Source organism: Quercus suber, unplaced genomic scaffold (assembly GCF_002906115.3).
Source record: "Quercus suber isolate HL8 unplaced genomic scaffold, Cork oak 2.0 scaffold_81, whole genome shotgun sequence".
NCBI classification, from domain to species: domain Eukaryota; kingdom Viridiplantae; phylum Streptophyta; class Magnoliopsida; order Fagales; family Fagaceae; genus Quercus; species Quercus suber.
The window spans coordinates 1269169-1289762 of record NW_027069546.1 but is presented as its reverse complement, the minus strand read 5'-3'; the positions used below and the strand labels follow the sequence as shown (position 1 = coordinate 1289762).

At 31.3% G+C, this 20594-nt stretch overlaps 1 protein-coding gene across 1 annotated transcript; it reads left to right on the top strand.

Moving 5' to 3' along the window:
* Positions 1 to 8120: 8120 nt before the first annotated feature.
* Positions 8121 to 9648, top strand: LOC112023358 (AP2-like ethylene-responsive transcription factor At1g16060). Its single transcript, XM_065773856.1, has 5 exons — positions 8121 to 8202; positions 8301 to 8389; positions 8491 to 8564; positions 8660 to 8710; positions 8797 to 9648. Exons 1-5 carry the CDS (start codon positions 8121 to 8123, stop codon positions 8942 to 8944), a joined length of 444 nt encoding a protein of 147 aa, XP_065629928.1. The 3' UTR covers positions 8945 to 9648.
* The last annotated feature ends 10946 nt before the right edge of the window (positions 9649 to 20594 follow it).

The following is a 20594-nucleotide window of genomic DNA, read 5'->3' as shown; positions in this document are numbered from 1 at the left end:
AACATTATAACCGATATTCTTTTTTTGTTGTCTCACTTCTCAAAAGCAAATATATCTTTTGTCAGAAGACATTGTAACCAGTTAGCACATTCATTAGCAAGGAGAGCAATTATACCTCCTAGTATGTCCGTTTAGATGGAAGAAGTACCACTAGACCTTGAATCTATATTTTTGGTTGATCTTGAGAGCCTACCTTAATGAAGTTTCATAGTTTTGATTCTCAAAAAAAAAAAAAAAAACTTTTTTTCTCACTCATAAGTCATGATAACAAGCAATAACAATCTGTTACCTAAAAATTTGTTGTGAAGTGTTGTGAAAATGTTGTGAACATAACATTTCTTTTTTTAATAAGGGTAATCATTCATTTTAGAAAATTTTATATGGAAAATTGAAAAAACTGTAAAAAAAAAGTTACACTTTTTCACTTTTTTATAAAAATTTTCTTAAAATAGTTTACTAACATATGTTCTAAAGCCCTAAGGGCATAAGTTAGTATAACCTTTTTAATAATGTGATTTTTCCCTAACTTATGCCTTGCAAGTTATAAGTTTTTGTTGATATTTTATGTGATCAAAGTACAAGAGTTTGCATGTTTGGCATCTCGTTTTGAAATTGTGCTTTTTCAAAGTACAACTTAATAAACGGCTTTTTAAAACAATTCATTTTCAAAAAGCAGAAAAATTATGTTATATTGGGACAAATGACACATTAATAAAGATGCTTGCTCAAACCAAAGCCTAGGACCAAAGCTTAAAGATTAAAAGGAAAATATTTACAGCAAACTATCTGTAAGATAGCTTGTGCAGCTGTGATAGGTCTATCACTACCTGTGGATTGATTGCAATGTTAGGATCCATAATGGCACGGTTAGATTAGATCAAATTCTAAAATTGAGTATGCAGTTATATATGTAGGATGTTAGATATTGATTGTTTCTTTAGTCAAAATGTTCCAAATTCTGTTTCAAATTGGGCCCACTGTAACCTTTGGCATCTCACAGTTACTATTTTTTATTGGTGCTAGCATTTGTTGTTGAACAAGATTTTCTCTATTTCACTAGAAATTGAGAGAGTCAATTTCACAGTTAAAACTTTCATTTTCATTTTCTATGAACCGGAGAGGATCATTTTCCTTTTATTGTAGGTTCTAGTGTAAGCTGATTGTTATGTTTCTTTGTTGTTGGTTATAATCTTGGTGTAGTTCGCAGCTTAATGCTTGTGTATCTGGTTTTTGTTTTTTGAAACAAAATAGCTCATTCAGTAAAATAAATTAAAAAAAATAAATAAAAGAAAAGAAAAAAAGCTAGTACATCTCATGCATTATTAGTTGCCATAATCTCTTCTATAATCCTGATTCTTCACAATAAGCCTTGAGCTGCACCAATAGGCTGATCATCTAACCAAGAAGCACCCCTTTTTTTCAGTCACTAATCCAACTGATCTTATACGGTTTTTATGTAATTAGAGGTTGGATTTTTTTTTTTTTTTTTTTGGACTCAGCAGATTCCTATTTATAGAGTAGAGATAGTACAGGCACCAAGAAATTTGTGGCTCAATAGTATTGCCCAATACTCCCCACATAAAGAACTCAGGTTTAAAAAATTAAATCACCTTTTTCCCCTTGTTATAAGAAGGACAAAAATGAGTAGAGGCAAAAGCATTTTATTGGGTATGTATGTGAGCTAAAGGAATATATGGGGGAATAAAGGCAAAAGCAATTTATTGGGTCTTGATGAGGCCTTTAATAATGATTTTTGCAAGCCAAGTTAGGAGTTAATTAGGACTAGTATTTCACGCGCACTAAGCGCGTGTTGTAAGAAAGTATAAAATTTAGAAGTTATAACCAGACTTGTATAAAAAAAAACCTGTCTTAATTTTATGGAATTTGATAATTAAAACAAGGGAGGAAAGATTTGAACTTTAAATATCCTGAAAAAGAAAATTAAAATGTGCTAATTAGTTGAGTTATAAGGCTCTTGCCTTATTAAATTACTTTCAATTAAAGAATATGATTATTTTTAGAAGTATAGAATAGCGAATAATAAAGAATTCTATTACAATCATATATATAGTTTATAAATAGTACGAAATAGTTGCAAAAAAGAGTTTGAGTCATGCATGTTCAGTGTTTAAATATCATAACACGTATTTTCACAACACTTTTTAACCCATACATATTTTCACAACACTTAAACAACGTTATTAGAAATCTCTTACTAAACGGTCCAATTTTTTATGGTCGTATTCTTGTTACATCCTTCCTTGCTAAAGTGTTATTAGCTATAAGTTAAGAACAACTTATTTTGCTTTTGCTAAAAATATGCTAAAATATATTTATATTTTGAAAAAAAGTGAGAAAAAAATTGAGATTTTAAAAAACGGTACATAAAAGCTAAAAAAAAGGAAAAAAAGAAAAGAAAAAAAGAGAGGCTTAAAATCTATTCCCAAACACACACTAGTTGTGTTAATAGCAATGCAAAAGTTTACTTATGCTTTTTTCTCAAAAATAAAAAGTGGGTTCTATAGCTCAGCTAAATTTTTTTTTTTTTTTTTTTAAATAAAATCCATAAAAAAAAATAATAAAAAAAACCTGAGTTTGAATCCTACCCACCTGCCTACACCAACAATAAACCATCTAAAAAACAAAGCAAATCAAAACAAAAGAAAAAACCAAGTGACATGAATCAAAATGGTGCTTATCACCTATGACTTATCTGCATCAAGAAGAAAAACTCAATGGACAAGGTTGGGCTTAAAATCTCTTAGATGCCAAAAGAAGCCCGCTGTTTTTCTATCAATTAAAGGACAAAGCCCACTTTAAATCATAACACACATATTCAAGCCCATGTAATCCATATATTAGCAACTAGTTTTATATGGATACATAGTTTATTGTTTTTTGTCGGCTTGTATATGCTCTCTTCTTTCTTATATAAATTGTCTTTGTTATATATCTAATATATATCTGTCTTTCGTACTTATTAGCCTACGATTGAACCAGTCTTTGTGTCTACCCACAGGAATTCCCATCCATTCTGGGCCGGCCACAACTAGACAATGATTTTTCACATGCAATAAATTAATGGTTGTCATAAGTTAATAGGGTGATTTGAGCTAATCACAATTTCAATCCTTAGTATTGCCTAAAGTTCAATAACTAGAATCTGAAACAACTTTGTTGTTTAGTATGCATACGAAAATTTAACATAATATAATTTTTTTTTCTCATATTTAATTGTTTTGTCTAAATAAGAGATTAGATAATTATGTAGTTTTTAATAAGAATTTATATTATGATTCTGTTGACAAACTTTGTATATTACAATTTAAAGAAATAATGACTGTTAACATTCTAATTGAATGTTTATATATATATATATATATATAATAGAATTTAAATTCAACTAAAAATATATATAATAATAAAATGATAACATATAAATTGTGAAACTTCAAAGTTTATATGACTTTTTTTTTAGATAATATCAACCTATGACGTCCACTCCTAATGATAGCTTTTTATCATTAGACTAAGACACCAATCAGTTTTTGGTGTAGGCAAGGATTGAACCTCAAATCTCTTATTCAACCATTAAAGACTTTACCAGTTGAGCTAACTGGAACCCACAAAAGTTTATATGACTTAATATCATGAACTCAACCAAAAGTTAAAATATTTTTAGTTCATGTGACATAATATCATGAGCTCAACCAACCAAAAGTTAAAATACTTTTATTTTATATGTTTTATTGATTATTGATTTTGAATACTAACATAGTAACATATCATGCACGCACAAACACATAGTTGTACACAAGCACAACCACTCAGGTTCTACTTCTAGCCCTCTGAAATTAATACGTACGTACTACACAATTTAAGATGCAGTAAAATACTCGAACTATAGACATGCAATATCAGCACCTCTAGATATTTCACATTTACTGAGAAGATTAATTCAGAACAAATGGGCAATTGAAAGAAGAATTGTGAATGACATAATAAAACTTAAGAAACAAATTGAAATCTTTCTAAATTGGTAATGGTATATATGGCACCTTTCATATACGGACTTAAGAGTATAAATACAAATTCTCTGTCCCACTTTTTTTTTTTTAAATAAAAGAAAAGACACACAAGAAAAACAAATAATTGGTTGAAGGGTTTCTTTAAAAGGTGTTTTTGGGTGTTTAGCTAGGACCACAGAGTGTTATAATTAGAATGAAGATATTGGTTAATTTCACCAGGTTTGATTTTCTCAAAATTAGATATTAGACAGTAAATTTGAGGGGATTGAAAGATTACAGCTTGCTATAAATTTACACTTTTTGTAAGTTACAACATTTGGTTGTACTCTCCTTAGTGATCCTTAAGTTATAATTTCCAGAATAATAATCCAAATGCATTATATGTGCCAACCCATTATTCTTCACAATATGTGTTCTGTAACAGTTTATAGAGGTTGCAAGAGTATTATACCTACTGATTCCAACTGATTCCATGGAATTCAACGTCAATATTATGAGCTCAGTGGAAGGAGCAGACTCATATTCCTGTGACAAGTACCCTCCAAACACGGTCAGAACTGAGAAGAATCTAATTAAGCCATCCAAATTTGAAAGACCAAAACAAAATTATTCTATCTAGCTAGGCGAAGAACCCTAGAAATTGATATAATGAAGATGCATTTACCAAGTTGTCGTGTAACAATTTGTTGAAAAATAGTCCCATATTTTGTCCTTCTCGTCCCTAAATAACAAAAGATCAAAGACATTCTTTAAGTGTTCTTATTTGCCTCATATGCCAAGCATGGATGATTTTACCTGAAACTTCCGGAAAGAATGTGGGCCCAAAACATGGACCTGATTGGAAGTGGGGTCCAAAATTTGCAATGGATTTTACCACCTGTTGTAACAACATTATAATAGATTTCCTTTTGCTTTACTTAAAAAATAATAATTATAATTGTTAGATATAATGGCTCATATTCTAAATGAGAAATTAACAGTTTTTAATTTAGAGATCTAGTGGACAAAGTGTAATGAAGTGAAGCAAAATGGAACAATGCATTCCGATGATAAGAATATATTAGGAAATTCAATATAACGGGTTGCGATTTTTCTCACAGTATAATATGTTGTAGACCCTTTGTTTTTTATATCATGCGGATATATATACATTGCTAAACCACATAAATCTGTGTCAATGTTTTTTTTTTTTTTTTCCTTTTTTTCTTCCTTTTTTTCTTATTTCACTAACATTGCTTAGATAAAAAGATCTTCAAGACATGTTATTTAAGGAGATATAAAAAGTATGATATTGGATAGAATAAAATTATAAAAGAAAAGGAAATTACAACTTACTCACATGTGGTTTAGCCGAAATTTAAGTTGCATACCTGTGATTTGAAATTTGGCACTTTATCCACCTAAAATTAGCTTAATTAGAGTTCTGTGACCCATTTCTGCTAAAAACTAGGTTAAATATGTAATTTTGCTATGCTTTTATGTCTCTCTCCTCCAAAAACTTAAAAAACATAAAAATATAAGATCAAATAAGATAAAAAATAAAAATAAAAAATCCAGCGAAATACTTGCAATATGAGATTTCAAACTACATGTAAGCAACTATGAGTTCCAGTTAGCTCAACTGATAAAGTCTCTGATAGTTGAATAAGAGATCTGGGGTTTAATCCCCGCTTACACCAAAAACTGATTGGTGTCTTGGTCTGATAATAAAGAGCTATCATCAGGAGCAGGCGCCATAGGTTTAAATTTCAAATTTCAAATCACATATAAACAACTTAAATTTCGGAATTTCGGCTAAATCACAGGTGGGTAAATTATAATTTGTCCTAATATATGTAGCCAATCATGATTAGTCTATTGACATCGATAGTTGATCCCATTTTTGAGATTAAGATTTTAGAAAAAACCTTAACTGAAAAGAAAGGATGAACTTAATTATTTGAGTACTATTAAACTGAGGTTGAGAACTTGAATAAGAGTAAGAATGGGCTCGATGTGTACCATTTTCTAAATATTATATCTATACATGTCCTGCTGCTAGTTTTGACAAATGAAGTTCTTTAATCATTTGAAATGGCATAGCCTTGCTTTAACCTTGTACCTATGTTGTTATGTGCAGCCAGCCGGCTATGTGTAGCAAAGCCAAAAGCACTGGAAACAGTGGATTGACATTCCAAATTTGTCTCTTAACTACCTAGTGATCGTCGTCTCCTTTGTTTAGACTTTTATTAAATCACAGGTGCAACAACAAAAAAAACAAAAACATAATAAGCCAAATGAAGCAAACAAGTGATGTGTGTATATATATACATAAACTCTTAACTTATTAGCTCAAGCAACCACACAAAGAAGGAAAGGAAGAGAGAAACCATCAAAGGAAGGATACAAGAGATGGAAACAATGGTGTTGAAGAATGAGGAGAATGTAGGAAGGCAGCGCATGTGTGTGGCAAATGGTGAGGCTGAGGGAACACGGTCTGTGAAGAGACACGGCGAAGAGATACAACTGTAGCTGCACTTAGTAATAGTGATGATAATAATCAAAGTGATCAGAACCAGCAGCAATTGCCACAGCAACAAGTTGACCAAACTTCTAGTAATGCCACCACAGTGAAAAGAAGTTCAAGATTTCGTGGAGTCAGCAGGTCTAAATTAAGGAAGTAAGTGGTTTATGATTCTATAACATACATGACTATTTATGTCTCTTTTCCCTTATTGATGATGAACTTGAATAGATGAAATATAAAAAAAAAAAAAAAAAATCCAGCGAAATACTTGCAATATGAGATTTCAAACTACATGTAAGCAACTATGAGTTCCAGTTAGCTCAACTGGTAAAGTCTCTGATAGTTGAATAAGAAATCTGGGGTTTAATCCCCGCTTACACCAAAAACTGATTGGTGTCTTGGTCTGATAATAAAGAGTTATCATCAGGAGCAGACGCCATAGGTTTAAATTTCAAATTTCAAATCACATATAAACAACTTAAATTTCGGAATTTCAGCTAAATCACAGGTGGGTAAATTATAATTTGTCCTAATATATGTAGCCAATCATGATTAGTCTATTGACATCGATGGTTGATCCCATTTTTGAGATTAAGATTTTAGAAAAAACCTTAACTGAAAAGAAAGGATGAACTTAATTATTTGAGTACTATTAAACTGAGGTTGAGAACTTGAATAAGAGTAAGAATGGGCTCGATGTGTACCATTTTCTAAATATTATATCTATACATGTCCTGCTGCTAGTTTTGACAAATGAAGTTCTTTAATCATTTGAAATGGCATAGCCTTGCTTTAACCTTGTACCTATGTTGTTATGTGCAGCCAGCCGGCTATGTGTAGCAAAGCCAAAAGCACTGGAAACAGTGGATTGACATTCCAAATTTGTCTCTTAACTACCTAGTGATCGTCGTCTCCTTTGTTTAGACTTTTATTAAATCACAGGTGCAACAACAACAAAAAACAAAAACATAATAAGCCAAATGAAGCAAACAAGTGATGTGTGTATATATATACATAAACTCTTAACTTATTAGCTCAAGCAACCACACAAAGAAGGAAAGGAAGAGAGAAACCATCAAAGGAAGGATACAAGAGATGGAAACAATGGTGTTGAAGAATGAGGAGAATGTAGGAAGGCAGCGCATGTGTGTGGCAAATGGTGAGGCTGAGGGAACACGGTCTGTGAAGAGACGGCGAAGAGATACAACTGTAGCTGCACTTAGTAATGGTGATGATAATAATCAAAGTGATCAGAACCAGCAGCAATTGCCACAGCAACAAGTTGACCAAACTTCTAGTAATGCCACCACAGTGAAAAGAAGTTCAAGATTTCGTGGAGTCAGCAGGTCTAAATTAAGGAAGTAAGTGGTTTATGATTCTATAACATACATGACTATTTATGTCTCTTTTCCCTTATTGATGATGAACTTGAATAGATGAAATAAACAGACATAGATGGACAGGGCGGTTTGAAGCTCACTTGTGGGATAAGCTATCTTGAAATAGAACACAGAAGAAGAAAGGGAAACAAGGTAGAAAACTTTTCCCTCATGCCTCTGCTTCATTTACTTCTTTAAAGGATACTGATGAACTTGTTTAACATTTTTGCTCCTCTATTCTGTTTTGCTCGGAAATTGATTGCTGGCACTGAACAGTATACCTTGGTGAGTACTATTTTAGTAATTTTCTTCCTATCAAGTTGAGGTTTCCCAAGTTCTGTTTAAGTGAATTGTAGAGAGTGATTTTTTTTTGGGGGGACTTTTCAGGAGCTTATGATGAAGAAGAATCTGCAGCAAGTGCATATGATTTAGCTGCAATTAAGTATTGGGGGACAACAACTTTCACCAATTTCCCAGTAAGAATGAAATTTTATGGATTACAATTGATTTCTTGCGAACCTTTAGAAAGTCATATAACATAAGGAAATTAATGTGATATCATGGATACTTCTTACAGGTATCTGATTATGAGGCTGAGATTGAAATAATGCAATCCGTGACAAAAGAGGAGTATTTGGCCACTTTAAGAAGGTATGATCCCTCATACATATTGTTAAAAATAGACTATAATCCACAACCATGGACACTTCCTCTAAATAACATGATTTGGGTTTTGTTTCTTTCAGAAAAAGCAGTGGCTTCTCAAGAGGTGTATCCAAGTATAGGGGAGTTGCAAGGTGAGTCTCTTGATATTTGATAAAACCAACCACTTGAGAATATAAATAATGGAAATAGAATCATATTGTGTGTGAATATTATGCAGGCACCATAATAATGGCAGATGGGAAGCAAGAATAGGGAGAGTTTTTGGAAACAAATACCTCAACCTTGGTACTTACAGTAAGTTACATATTACATATCCATATTTCTCTCTCATTTCTAAGACCAGCTACTTTATGATAAACTACTAATTGTCCCAAAAACTTAAGCTGTTAGAAAAGTGATAATTAAATCATTTAACCATTATTCTAACAAGTACCCAAGAGGAAGCTACTTGTGCTTATGACATTGCAGCAATTGAGTACAGAGGGATCAATGCTGTGACCAACTTTGACCTTTTTTTTTTTTCTTTTTTTTTTTTTTTGAGAATCAAACTTTTGCTTTTTATTCAGCTGGCTGGTAAATCATCTAGTAACAAATGTAAAATGTCTGGAGGAACTTTGACTTGAGTACATATAGGATGGTTAAAACCAGGACCAAATGCCTCATTAGCCACTCATGAACTACAAGCCATCCCAGAGCCTCATACAGCATCACCAAGTAACTACAATCCAAAAGAGGAATCCAAATCCTTGTTCTTACTCACTAATCCTTTGGTCACAAGCTACTTGAAGTCCCCTGAAAAGCAAGATATATTTGAAAGCAAAATTCCTATTAGCTCAATCAGTAAGTCTTCCTCTCCCACTACACTGGGCCTCCTTCGATCTTCAGTATTCAAAGAATTAGTTGAGAAGAATTCAAAAATTTATGAAGATGACACTAATGGGGAAGAGCCAAACAACCAAGCACAGATGGGTAGTGATGATGATTTCTGCTAGATATCTTTATAAAAAAAATATTATATTTATTTTAATACTCATTTATGTGTATCATTTATCCCTTAATGTCAGATACGTTGATTGCTAAATTTTTAAATTCAAATATAATTCACAATTTGAATAGCTTTTGTCAATGGTTTTAATCAAGAAATTTATGAACATTAACGTGATATTAATGCCATAATTACCAGCATATTTGGTTTTATTACAAATATATACTTTTCATTCTAAACATTTTGTATTCAAATATTCTTATTTGAATATAACATAATAACATCATATATAGAAGATATTTCAGCACTTAAATGTACAACTATTGCTAAATTATTTTATGTTATAATAAGTTACCAAATGGGACATTTAATGTCATAACATCATGATCCTTTCTTTTCTTGTTCTCAACGTACAAAAGTCCTCTTAGTCTTGATATCCGGTCTATATTATATTATATTATATTATATATATATATATATATTAATTTCAATAATTTTATGACCATTTATGGCTTGGCTGGTAAATCATCTAGTAACAAATGTAAAATGTCTGGAGGAACTTTGACTTGAGTACATATAGGATGGTTAAAACCAGGACCAAATGCCTCATTAGCCACTCATGAACTACAAGCCATCCCAGAGCCTCATACAGCATCACCAAGTAACTACAATCCAAAAGAGGAATCCAAATCCTTGTTCTTACTCACTAATCCTTTGGTCACAAGCTACTTGAAGTCCCCTGAAAAGCAAGATATATTTGAAAGCAAAATTCCTATTAGCTCAATCAGTAAGTCTTCCTCTCCCACTACACTGGGCCTCCTTCGATCTTCAGTATTCAAAGAATTAGTTGAGAAGAATTCAAAAATTTATGAAGATGACACTAATGGGGAAGAGCCAAACAACCAAGCACAGATGGGTAGTGATGATGATTTCTGCTAGATATCTTTATAAAAAAAATATTATATTTATTTTAATACTCATTTATGTGTATCATTTATCCCTTAATGTCAGATACGTTGATTGCTAAATTTTTAAATTCAAATATAATTCACAATTTGAATAGCTTTTGTCAATGGTTTTAATCAAGAAATTTATGAACATTAACGTGATATTAATGCCATAATTACCAGCATATTTGGTTTTATTACAAATATATACTTTTCATTCTAAACATTTTGTATTCAAATATTCTTATTTGAATATAACATAATAACATCATATATAGAAGATATTTCAGCACTTAAATGTACAACTATTGCTAAATTATTTTATGTTATAATAAGTTACCAAATGGGACATTTAATGTCATAACATCATGATCCTTTCTTTTCTTGTTCTCAACGTACAAAAGTCCTCTTAGTCTTGATATCCGGTCTATATTATATTATATTATATTATATATATATATATATATTAATTTCAATAATTTTATGACCATTTATGGCTTGTTTGGAAGTTTAGAGAGGGAGGAGAGTAGAGGGGAGTAGAGAGAAGGGGAGTAGTGGGGAGGAGAGTAGAGGAGAATGATTTACCTCCACCTTATTTGGATGTTTTTAAAATTAGTAAGGGGGAAGGGATTAATTAGCCCTTCCCCTTGTGTAATTTTGTTAATATAATAAGGGTAAATTAGGTAATTTAATTGGTAAATAGTTTATGTACTCTACTCCCCTTCCAAATCTCTCCAATTTGGGGGAATTAAAATTGGGGGACTAGAGGGAGTCCAAACCCCTCCAAACTCCTCCAAACTCCTCCCCCTCATTCTTTAAAAAACTTCCAAACAAGGTAATTGCATTACTCTCCCTCCCTCTACTCTACTCCCCCTCCTTTTTTAAACATCCAAACATACCATTAATTGATATCAAACCCTTTTAATTCTTTGGCTAAGGACAAGTTATAGGTCCGGCTATATGTATATATGGAAAGAAATAAAAATGGATAGACACACATCATTTTTGAATTACAAAGCTGAAAACTTTTCAAAAACAATTTTTTATTGTCCTAAACACTTACCATCTATTGCTTTAGAAATTGTTTGTTTTCAAAAACATGGGCCTATGGCTCAAGCCAAGCATGTCATTGAAGAGCCTCTTGTGGCTATGGTTACCAAGATTAATATTCTCGAAGGCTTAGGAGGGTTGGATTGATTCTAGGGCAACCAGACATGTTTGTTATGATAAAAATGGTTCAAGACCTACACATCTTGGATGAGAAAAAGAAAATTATGCTTGGTGATTCTCATACCATTGAAGTTGTGGGTATTGATGATGTGCTTCTCAAATTTACTTCTGGGAGGGAAGTCACTCTCAAAGATGTCTTTGAGGCTGATCAATATGTACTCTCTAAAAGGGCATGTTTGTTGGCAAAGGCTATGCTTATGATAACATGTTTAAACTTAATGTTGAGATGAATGAAAATTCAAGTTTTGCTTATATTGTTTTTTGTGTAAATGTTTGGCATGGTAGATTATGTCATATTAATAATAAATATATGAAAAATATGAGTGGTTTAGGTTTAATTCCTAAACTTGAAAAATGTGAAATTTGTAGCATGACTAAAATTACTCAAAAGCCTCATAAATCAATTGAAAGAAATACTAAATTACTAGAGCTTATCCATAGTGATATTTGTGAATTTGAAGGACATTTGACACGTGAAGGTAATCGGTATTTTATAACCTTTATAGATGATTTTTCAAAATATTCATATGTCTATCTTATGAAAAGTAAAAGTGATGCTTTTGAAAAATTATCAATTTTCTTAAAAGAAGTTGAGAATACTTTTGATAAAAGGTCAAAAGGTTTAGAACTGATAGAGGAAAAGAATATGATACTCTTGGTCTTAATAATTATATACAATCTCTTGGTGTTGTTCATGAGACTACTGTCCCTTATTCTCCATCTTCAAATGGAATAGCTAAACGTAAAAATAGGACTCTTATAAATTTAACTAATGCTATGCTTATTAGTTTTGAGGCTCCTAAATATTTTTGGGTGAAGCTATTTTAACTGCAAATTTTGTTTTGAATAGAGTACCTTATAAAAAGACTTTTTTAACTCCTTTTGAATTATGGAAAAAATATAAACCAAATCTGAATTTTTTCAAAGTTTGGGGTTGCTTAGCATATGTGAGGCCACCTGATCCCAAAAGACCTAAACTTGGGTAAAGGCTTCTACATGTGTATTTTTGGGTTATTCTTTATATAGCACAACTTATAGATTTTATGATATTGATAATAATACAATAATTGAATCTAGAGATGCAATTTTTCATGAAAATAAATTTCCATTTAAATATAAAAATAGTGGGGGTTTTGAACAACAAGAGAAATTTGAATGTTCAACATCTAAGTCAAAAGATGTTAATGAATATGAGATTGAACCTAGGAGGAGTAAAAGACCCAAAATTAAAAAGGTTTTTGGTCTTGAATATTATGTATATAATTTACAAGGTGACCCAACTTCTTTAGAAGAAGCTTTATCTTCTCCTAATTCAGGTTTTTGAAAGAAGCCATCAATGATGAGATGGATTCTATTATATCTAATAATACTTGGAAACTTGTCGATTTACCTCCAGGTTGTAAAACAATTGGATGTAAATAAGTACTTAGAAGAAAATTAAAACCTGATGGATCTATTGAAAAATTCAAAGATTTTTTCGATACTTTCTCTCCTGTTACTAAAGTTACGTCTATTAGATTATTAATTGCTATAGCAACTATTCATAATTTGATGATACATCAAATGGATATAAAGACAACATTTTTAAATGGTGATTTAGAAGAAGAAATCTACATGGACCAACCAGAAGGTTTTACAATGCCAGGTAATGAATGTAAATTATTAAAATCTTTATATGGTTTAAAACAAGCACCTATACAGTGGCATGAGAAATTTGATCAATATTTGCTTTCTAATGGTTTTAAAACAAATGAAAGTGACAAATGTATATATTATAAAACTTTTGATGATGCTCATGTTATAATTTGTTTATATGTTGATGATATTCTAATTTTGGTCCTAATATGGATATTATAAATGCTGACAAAATGCTTCTTAAAAATAACTTTGATATGAAAGATTTAGGAGAAACTAATGTAATTCTTGGCATGAAAATTTCTAGAACTTCAAATGGCATATTTGTAGATCAATCTCATTATATAGAAAAAATTTTGAAAAAATATAATTACTTTGATTGTAAACCTGCAAGTATTCCTTTTGACTCTAGTGTGCATCTTTTTCCTACTAAAGATGAAAATGATATTTACAATCAAAAGGAATACACTAGTATTATTGGTAGTCTTAGATATGTTGCTAATTGGACTAGACCTGATATTGCTTATGTCATAGGAGTTTAGCAAAATTTACTACCAAACCTAATTTTGAGCATTGGAATGCCATGACTCAATTAATGAGATATTTAAAAAGAACTGCGCACTATGGTTTGCTATATCAAAGATATCCTGCTGTTCTTGAAGGATATAGTGATGCTAGATGGAACACCTTATCAGTGATTCTTTGTCTACCACTGGCTATGTATTTACAATAGGTGGTGGAGCAATAAGTTGGAAATCTAAAAAACAACAGATTATTGCTAAATCCACCATGGAGGCAGAATTAATTGCCTTATCTTTAGCTAGTGAAGAAGCGGGTTGGTTACGAGATTTATTATATGAAATTCCCATGTGGGAGAAACCTATTTCACCCATCTTAATTCATGTGATAGTACTGCCACTATTGGTAGAATGCGTAATAAATACTATAATGGTAAATCCAGATCTATTAGAAGAAAACACACAGTACTGTGAGATCATACATAAACAATGGTACCATAAATGTTGATTATATTAGTACAAATGATAATATTGCAGATCCATTAACTAAAGCTCTAGTTAGAGAAAAGATCTGGATAGCATCGAGGGGGATAAGACTTAAGCCCAAAGAAGAATAAACTACCTATGAGGATACCCTTCCTAGGGACTGGAGATCCCAAGAACTAGGTTCAAAGGAAAAACTAATCATAGAGTAGTTTGATTAACATGCACTAAACATATGTATGAGTAATAATACTCATGTCCCTCCCTATGGTGTGCGTGTATGTATCTTGTAACATTATATAGGATGAGTTTTTATTTATTATAAAAAACTCTTAATGTGGACTATAACTCTTATGAGTGGGATGTTAGAGTTACAAGAACATCCTTGATAGCCACACCTAAGTGAGCATGGAAGTGAGGCCGCTTCCTTTGAGAATGGGGCTAGTTCTCTAAATAGCTCATGGATGCTAGGATAAAGCACAAGCGCTGTAATGTGCTGGCTTAGAAGCTCGTAGTAGAGTACTAGAATATTTTGTGTGTGATGTAATGTTTTGTATCCATAAAAAAGTTATAGTTCAAGACTTAGATCACTATTAACTTTGGAACAATGTTGCTGAAACACTAAACGAGGGTTCAAGCCATTGGCACTCTCATTATGCATAATGTTCTACTTAACCCAGAAAATTTTCTTATATATATATATATATATTTACTTATTTATTTTTTATAAAAATAAGTGGGGATTGTTGGATATCTTTATAAAAAAAAATATTATATTTATTTTAATACTCATTTATGTGTATCAATTATCCCTTAATGTTAGATACGTTGATTGCTAAATTTTGAAATTCAAATATAATTCAAAATTTGAATAGCTTTTGTCATGGTTTTAATTNGAATAGCTTTTGTCAATGGTTTTAATCAGGAAATTTATGAACATTAATGTGATATTAATGCCATAATTACCAGCATATTTGGTTTTGTTACAATTATATACTTTCCATTCTAAACGTTTTGTATTCAAATATTCTTATTTGAATATGACATAATAACGTCATATATGGAAAATATTTCAGCACTTAAATGTACAACTATTGCTAAATTATTTTATGTTATAATAAGGTACCAAATGGGACATTTAATGTCATAGAATCATGATCCTTTCTTTTCTTGTTCTCAACGTACAAAAGTTTGGCAAAGACAACCTCTTAGTCTTGATATCCAGTCTATATTATATTATATATATAAAGAAAGCCATTGATTATATATATATATATATATATTAATTTCAATAACTTTATGACCATTTAATTGATATCAAACCCTTTTGATTCTTTGGCTAAGGACAAGTTATAGGTCCGGCTATATGTATATATGGAAAGAAATAAAAATGGATAGACACACATTATTTTTGAATTACAAAGCTGAAAACTTTTCAAAAACAATTTTTTATTGTCCTAAACACTTATCATCTATTGCTTTTAACTACTCACAAAAATATTCTATCTTTTACAAAATTTTTTGGTAAAAGAAAGTACTATAGAGAGCTTATATTCTTCGAGCAGTGCAGGCTTGCAAGGATAATCAGCAAAGGTGGATGGGCTGTTGTATCCTGGAGGCAACGTGCAGAAACTATTTGTCTAACTACATTAGATATATCGCGGACGGTACGATTTGTCTCAAGACATTGACTTGGTTCACGCCTCATCTTTGCCACCTCTTTTTTGGTAAAATCAAATTGTATAATTTCCAAGGACAATTCAGGTATTATCTCTCCTTTATTTCCAACAATTTCTGTGGGATCTTTTATGATGGAATTGGTGACATCCCATTTGTCTGCAATTCCAATGAAGACAGCATAGAGTTGCAAGAAAGAGGACTTGATTTCATATTCTAATGGCCTTATATGAAACAGCATGATATGCTTTTCATTTATTTACTAGTGGGTGTAAATTCTTTAGAAAATGCATGTATGGTGTTTTGCATTGAGAATATCAAGAGCTTAGAGCTTGTTTTGGTCTGTGTGTGTATATATATATATATATATTTGTAATTATTATTGACAAAAATTGCTTACATGTAAATTTCACTAGCAATTGAATACTAATAGTCATAAAGTTGATGGTACACCAATGTACATTTCATCACTTTTGACGTCAAAGTAGTCATCGCTGGCTTGCAAATTAAACTTAAATCTGTTAATCTAGTTTGGCAATGTTATCTAACTCAAAGGCAATCATCATATACCATCATAAATTAACGCCCAAAGCCAGTAATGTGTAACAAGTGATGCCTCATATAGTGTCTTTCTATTTAGGTGTAGGTAGTCCACATCTTCAGGTATACATAAATCACTAAGCCCCTCTTCGAGATAATGTCTAGGTTTTTACAACTTCCCATGTGGATTGAAACTTACCCAACAAGAAATTTCACACTTAACAGCACTCCTATCATTAGGCCATCAACTTTCTTAATAATCTATGCATGTTCGGATCAGCTTGCTTTCGTTTGCTTATTATTTATATACATCTTTTTATAGTTTCACTTCTTTTCAAGTATAATTGTACTTTTGTCGACTTTTAGCAAATACGCTTATGAAAAAAAAAAAAATCCAAATGCACATATTCTCTTACAGAGTTTTCCAAGTTCACAAAGATGTTTTTAGTAAACGTTTTCCTACGCCTGATCACGACGATCCCCTTGTAATAAGAAGGCACCCTTCTCTTAAAGTATTAGCATTTTGACCAAGAAACCAGATTCTAAAGTAGCCTAAAAAGGAAGTTGTTGATCCTTTGCTCTCAATGAGGAAAGAGATTGTAGAGCAAATATGAATGTAATTCAACCACTTCAAAACCCATCGACCTCTCCACATTGGGCCATAGAAAACATCACTGTTAGGACTAAAATGGTTCCCAGGAGTTATTTGACTAACATAACATGTATATCAAAGTAGGAAAATTTATTGTATTTTATAGAGCAACTAACATACATAAATAGTGTTAGATATGTTTTATCAACTGGACAAGAATTACTCAATCTTAGCATCTATTGCAAGTTTCTTACACAACATTAGCAATAAACCACTATCTTATTCACACATTAATAAATAAATGACTTTTCAAAATGAGAGAGAGAAATGTTTACTGACATTTTTTACGCTTGCTCTGCTTTCAACCTCTTTCGATTGTAACATTTGGAGAGGAGAAAGGAAAGGGTCCACCATTACCACTCAACTTATTATGAAACAATCACAACTTGACACGTTAGTTTTGTGTGAAATTGAGTACGTGCCTAGACATACTGTCCAGTGAAGGATTTGAAAAAGAAACATTCTCTAAAGAAATTTCATCATCTATAAATTGTCATAATTACATTTGACCAATATGACATGTACATATAACTATCAAAGTAAAAAATGATTGTGTTTTATGGGGCAATTAAGCAATGGCATGTTTGGTGGACAAAATTGCCCTTGGCCCTTTTCGGGCAAATTAAATAGTCTTATGCCCCTCTTTCCAAACTAATTAGAAAAATGCCTTTTTTTTTTTTTTTTTAAATTCAATTTACTACAAATCGAGTTAAACCCTATAGTGGCGTTTTTAAGGAGCCTATAGTGACATTTTAAGGACCTATAGCCTTATGCCCCCTTACCTATAACTCGATTTCATAGAGGTCGAGTTAAAAAAGGCCACTATAAGTCCTTAAAACATCACTATAGGCTTCTTAAAACGCTACTATAGGACTCTAGAAATTTTTTTTTTTTAACTTAATTTGTAGTAAATCGAGTTTTAAAAGAGGAGCATTTCCCTAATTAGTTTGGGAAGGGAGGCATAAGGCTATATAATTTGCGCGAAAAGGGTAAAGGGCAATTTTGTCCCATGTTTGGTAAATTGTAATAGGCATTGTAATATTATAGTTATTCTTATGATTTAGCTATTTAATAGTTTAGTTATATTTTTATTACAGGAAATAATTATTCCTTATTCCTTATGAATACTTTTTTAACTGAATATGCACTTTTGTTTTAAATACACAATGACAAATGATAGTGAGTTTTAAACTTTTAATCTCCACTTTTTATTTAGTTAGTGAATGATATGGCAATTTTTCATTAAAATAAAAGAAAATTCCAGTTTAAAAAGTACGGGAAGACTACCGCACACCCTTGGTGCGATGGTCACTCCATAAGTATAAGTACTTGTGAGGTGTGGGGGGGCAAGGGCCCGGGTTCAAGTCTCCAAAGAGAGTTTCACACACATATACATTTAGATTAGACTAGAGTAAAATTTCTATCTTGTATAAAAAAAATAAATAAATAAATAAAAAATTTTAAAGTACTCTTTTTTTTTTTTTTTTTAAATTCAATTTACTACAAATCGAGTTAAACCCTATAGTGGCGTTTTTAAGGAGCCTATAGTGACATTTTAAGGACCTATAGCCTTATGCCCCCTTACCTATAACTCGATTTCATAGAGGTCGAGTTAAAAAAGGCCACTATAGGTCCTTAAAACATCACTATAGGCTTCTTAAAACGCTACTATAGGACTCTAGAAATTTTTTTTTAACTTAATTTGTAGTAAATCGAGTTTTAAAAGAGGAGCATTTCCCTAATTAGTTTGGGAAGGGAGGCATAAGGCTATATAATTTGCGCGAAAAGGGTAAAGGGCAATTTTGTCCCATGTTTGGTAAATTGTAATAGGCATTGTAATATTATAGTTATTCTTATGATTTAGCTATTTAATAGTTTAGTTATATTTTTATTACAGGAAATAATTATTCCTTATTCCTTATGAATACTTTTTTAACTGAATATGCACTTTTGTTTTAAATACACAATGACAAATGATAGTGAGTTTTAAACTTTTAATCTCCACTTTTTATTTAGTTAGTGAATGATATGGCAGTTTTTCATTAAAATAAAAGGAAATTCCAGTTTAAAAAGTACGGGAGGACTACCGCACACCCTTGGTGCGATGGTCACTCCATAAGTATAAGTACTTGTGAGGTGTGGGGGGGCAAGGGCCAGCGTTCAAGTCTCCAAAGAGAGTTTCACACACATATACATTTAGATTAGACTAGAGTAAAATTTCTATCTTGTATAAAAAATAAATAAATAAATAAAAAATTTTAAAGTACTGGAGGTAAGCCAAACCCTTCTTTAAAATGAGGAATAAATATTATTCTCTATAAGGGTTGTAATAACTATTACTTAGTAGGTATAATAATTTCTAACATTAATATATTTCCAAATAAACAAACTTTCCATATTCATGTATCAATTATTATGGAAATAAAAAATTATCAAAATATAATATTTTCTAAGAAATATATATTTGTATGAGTGAGATATTTCTTAAAATAGATTTTAAGTTTTATTCTATTACAACATATTTTATTCTTGGTAATAAAGATTACCATTCATGTTGTAATCAACATTCAATTTACCAAATGTGCCCCCAAGCATTTCTATTTCTTCTAAGTCCAAGACCAATAATCATATAGTGAATGAATCCCCAACCTTAAAATATGAGCCTTGCCTCATTTATCGCTTGGGTAAATTTTGAAATTCAAGACCTGCCCCATTTCATGCTGCAAAGCTCTAGGGTCAAGTCTTTCCGCTTTCCTTTGTTGTGTAGAGTGAACCTCTTAAACCAAGGTTCTACTTCTAGCCCCACAACAAATATTTTTTAATAATCATTTTTTAAACTATCAGAATTTCTCTCTCATAATTGACATTATAGAACCATTTAATTCATAACCCATTATAGTTTCCTCATAGATCTGCTAGAAACTCCCTCTAAGAGCTAAAACCTAGTAGAACCATTTTTTTTTATAGCCTTCGTTTCCTAACAATGGGAGCAATTTTAATTTCATGTGGGTCAATCGCTGACACTTAACATATTATGTAACAATCACAATTTAATACATTATTTGGGTGTGAACCAAGACTTATTGTTCAAAAAATCCATTTTATTTGAGCTAGAGTGGAACGGCGAATGTACACACTATAGCAAGCTTAGGTGATGGGTCGTAAATGAGTTAAGATATATATTTTTTTTTTTAACAAAATGCTCTTTGTTTAAGCGTCCAACTTACTTGAGCATGGACATTAATTACTTTAGATTTTGGTTGAATGCTCTAACATGATATTTTGTTATGCTCAAAGCCTCAAACATGATTCTTAACGAACTTGATATTTAGGGAACAAAAGTTTGTT

What these genes read in the sequence shown, in the direction of transcription:
- LOC112023358 (XM_065773856.1), top strand. Translation starts at nt 8,121, where the DNA reads ATGAACTTGTTTAACATTTTTGCTCCTCTATTCTGTTTTGCTCGGAAA. An exon ending in TATTTGGCCACTTTAAGAAG is followed by an intron (nt 8,565 to 8,659) that starts GTATGATCCCTC and finishes TGTTTCTTTCAG; the next exon opens with AAAAAGCAGTGGCTTCTCAA. An exon ending in AAGTATAGGGGAGTTGCAAG is followed by an intron (nt 8,711 to 8,796) that starts GTGAGTCTCTTG and finishes AATATTATGCAG; the next exon opens with GCACCATAATAATGGCAGAT.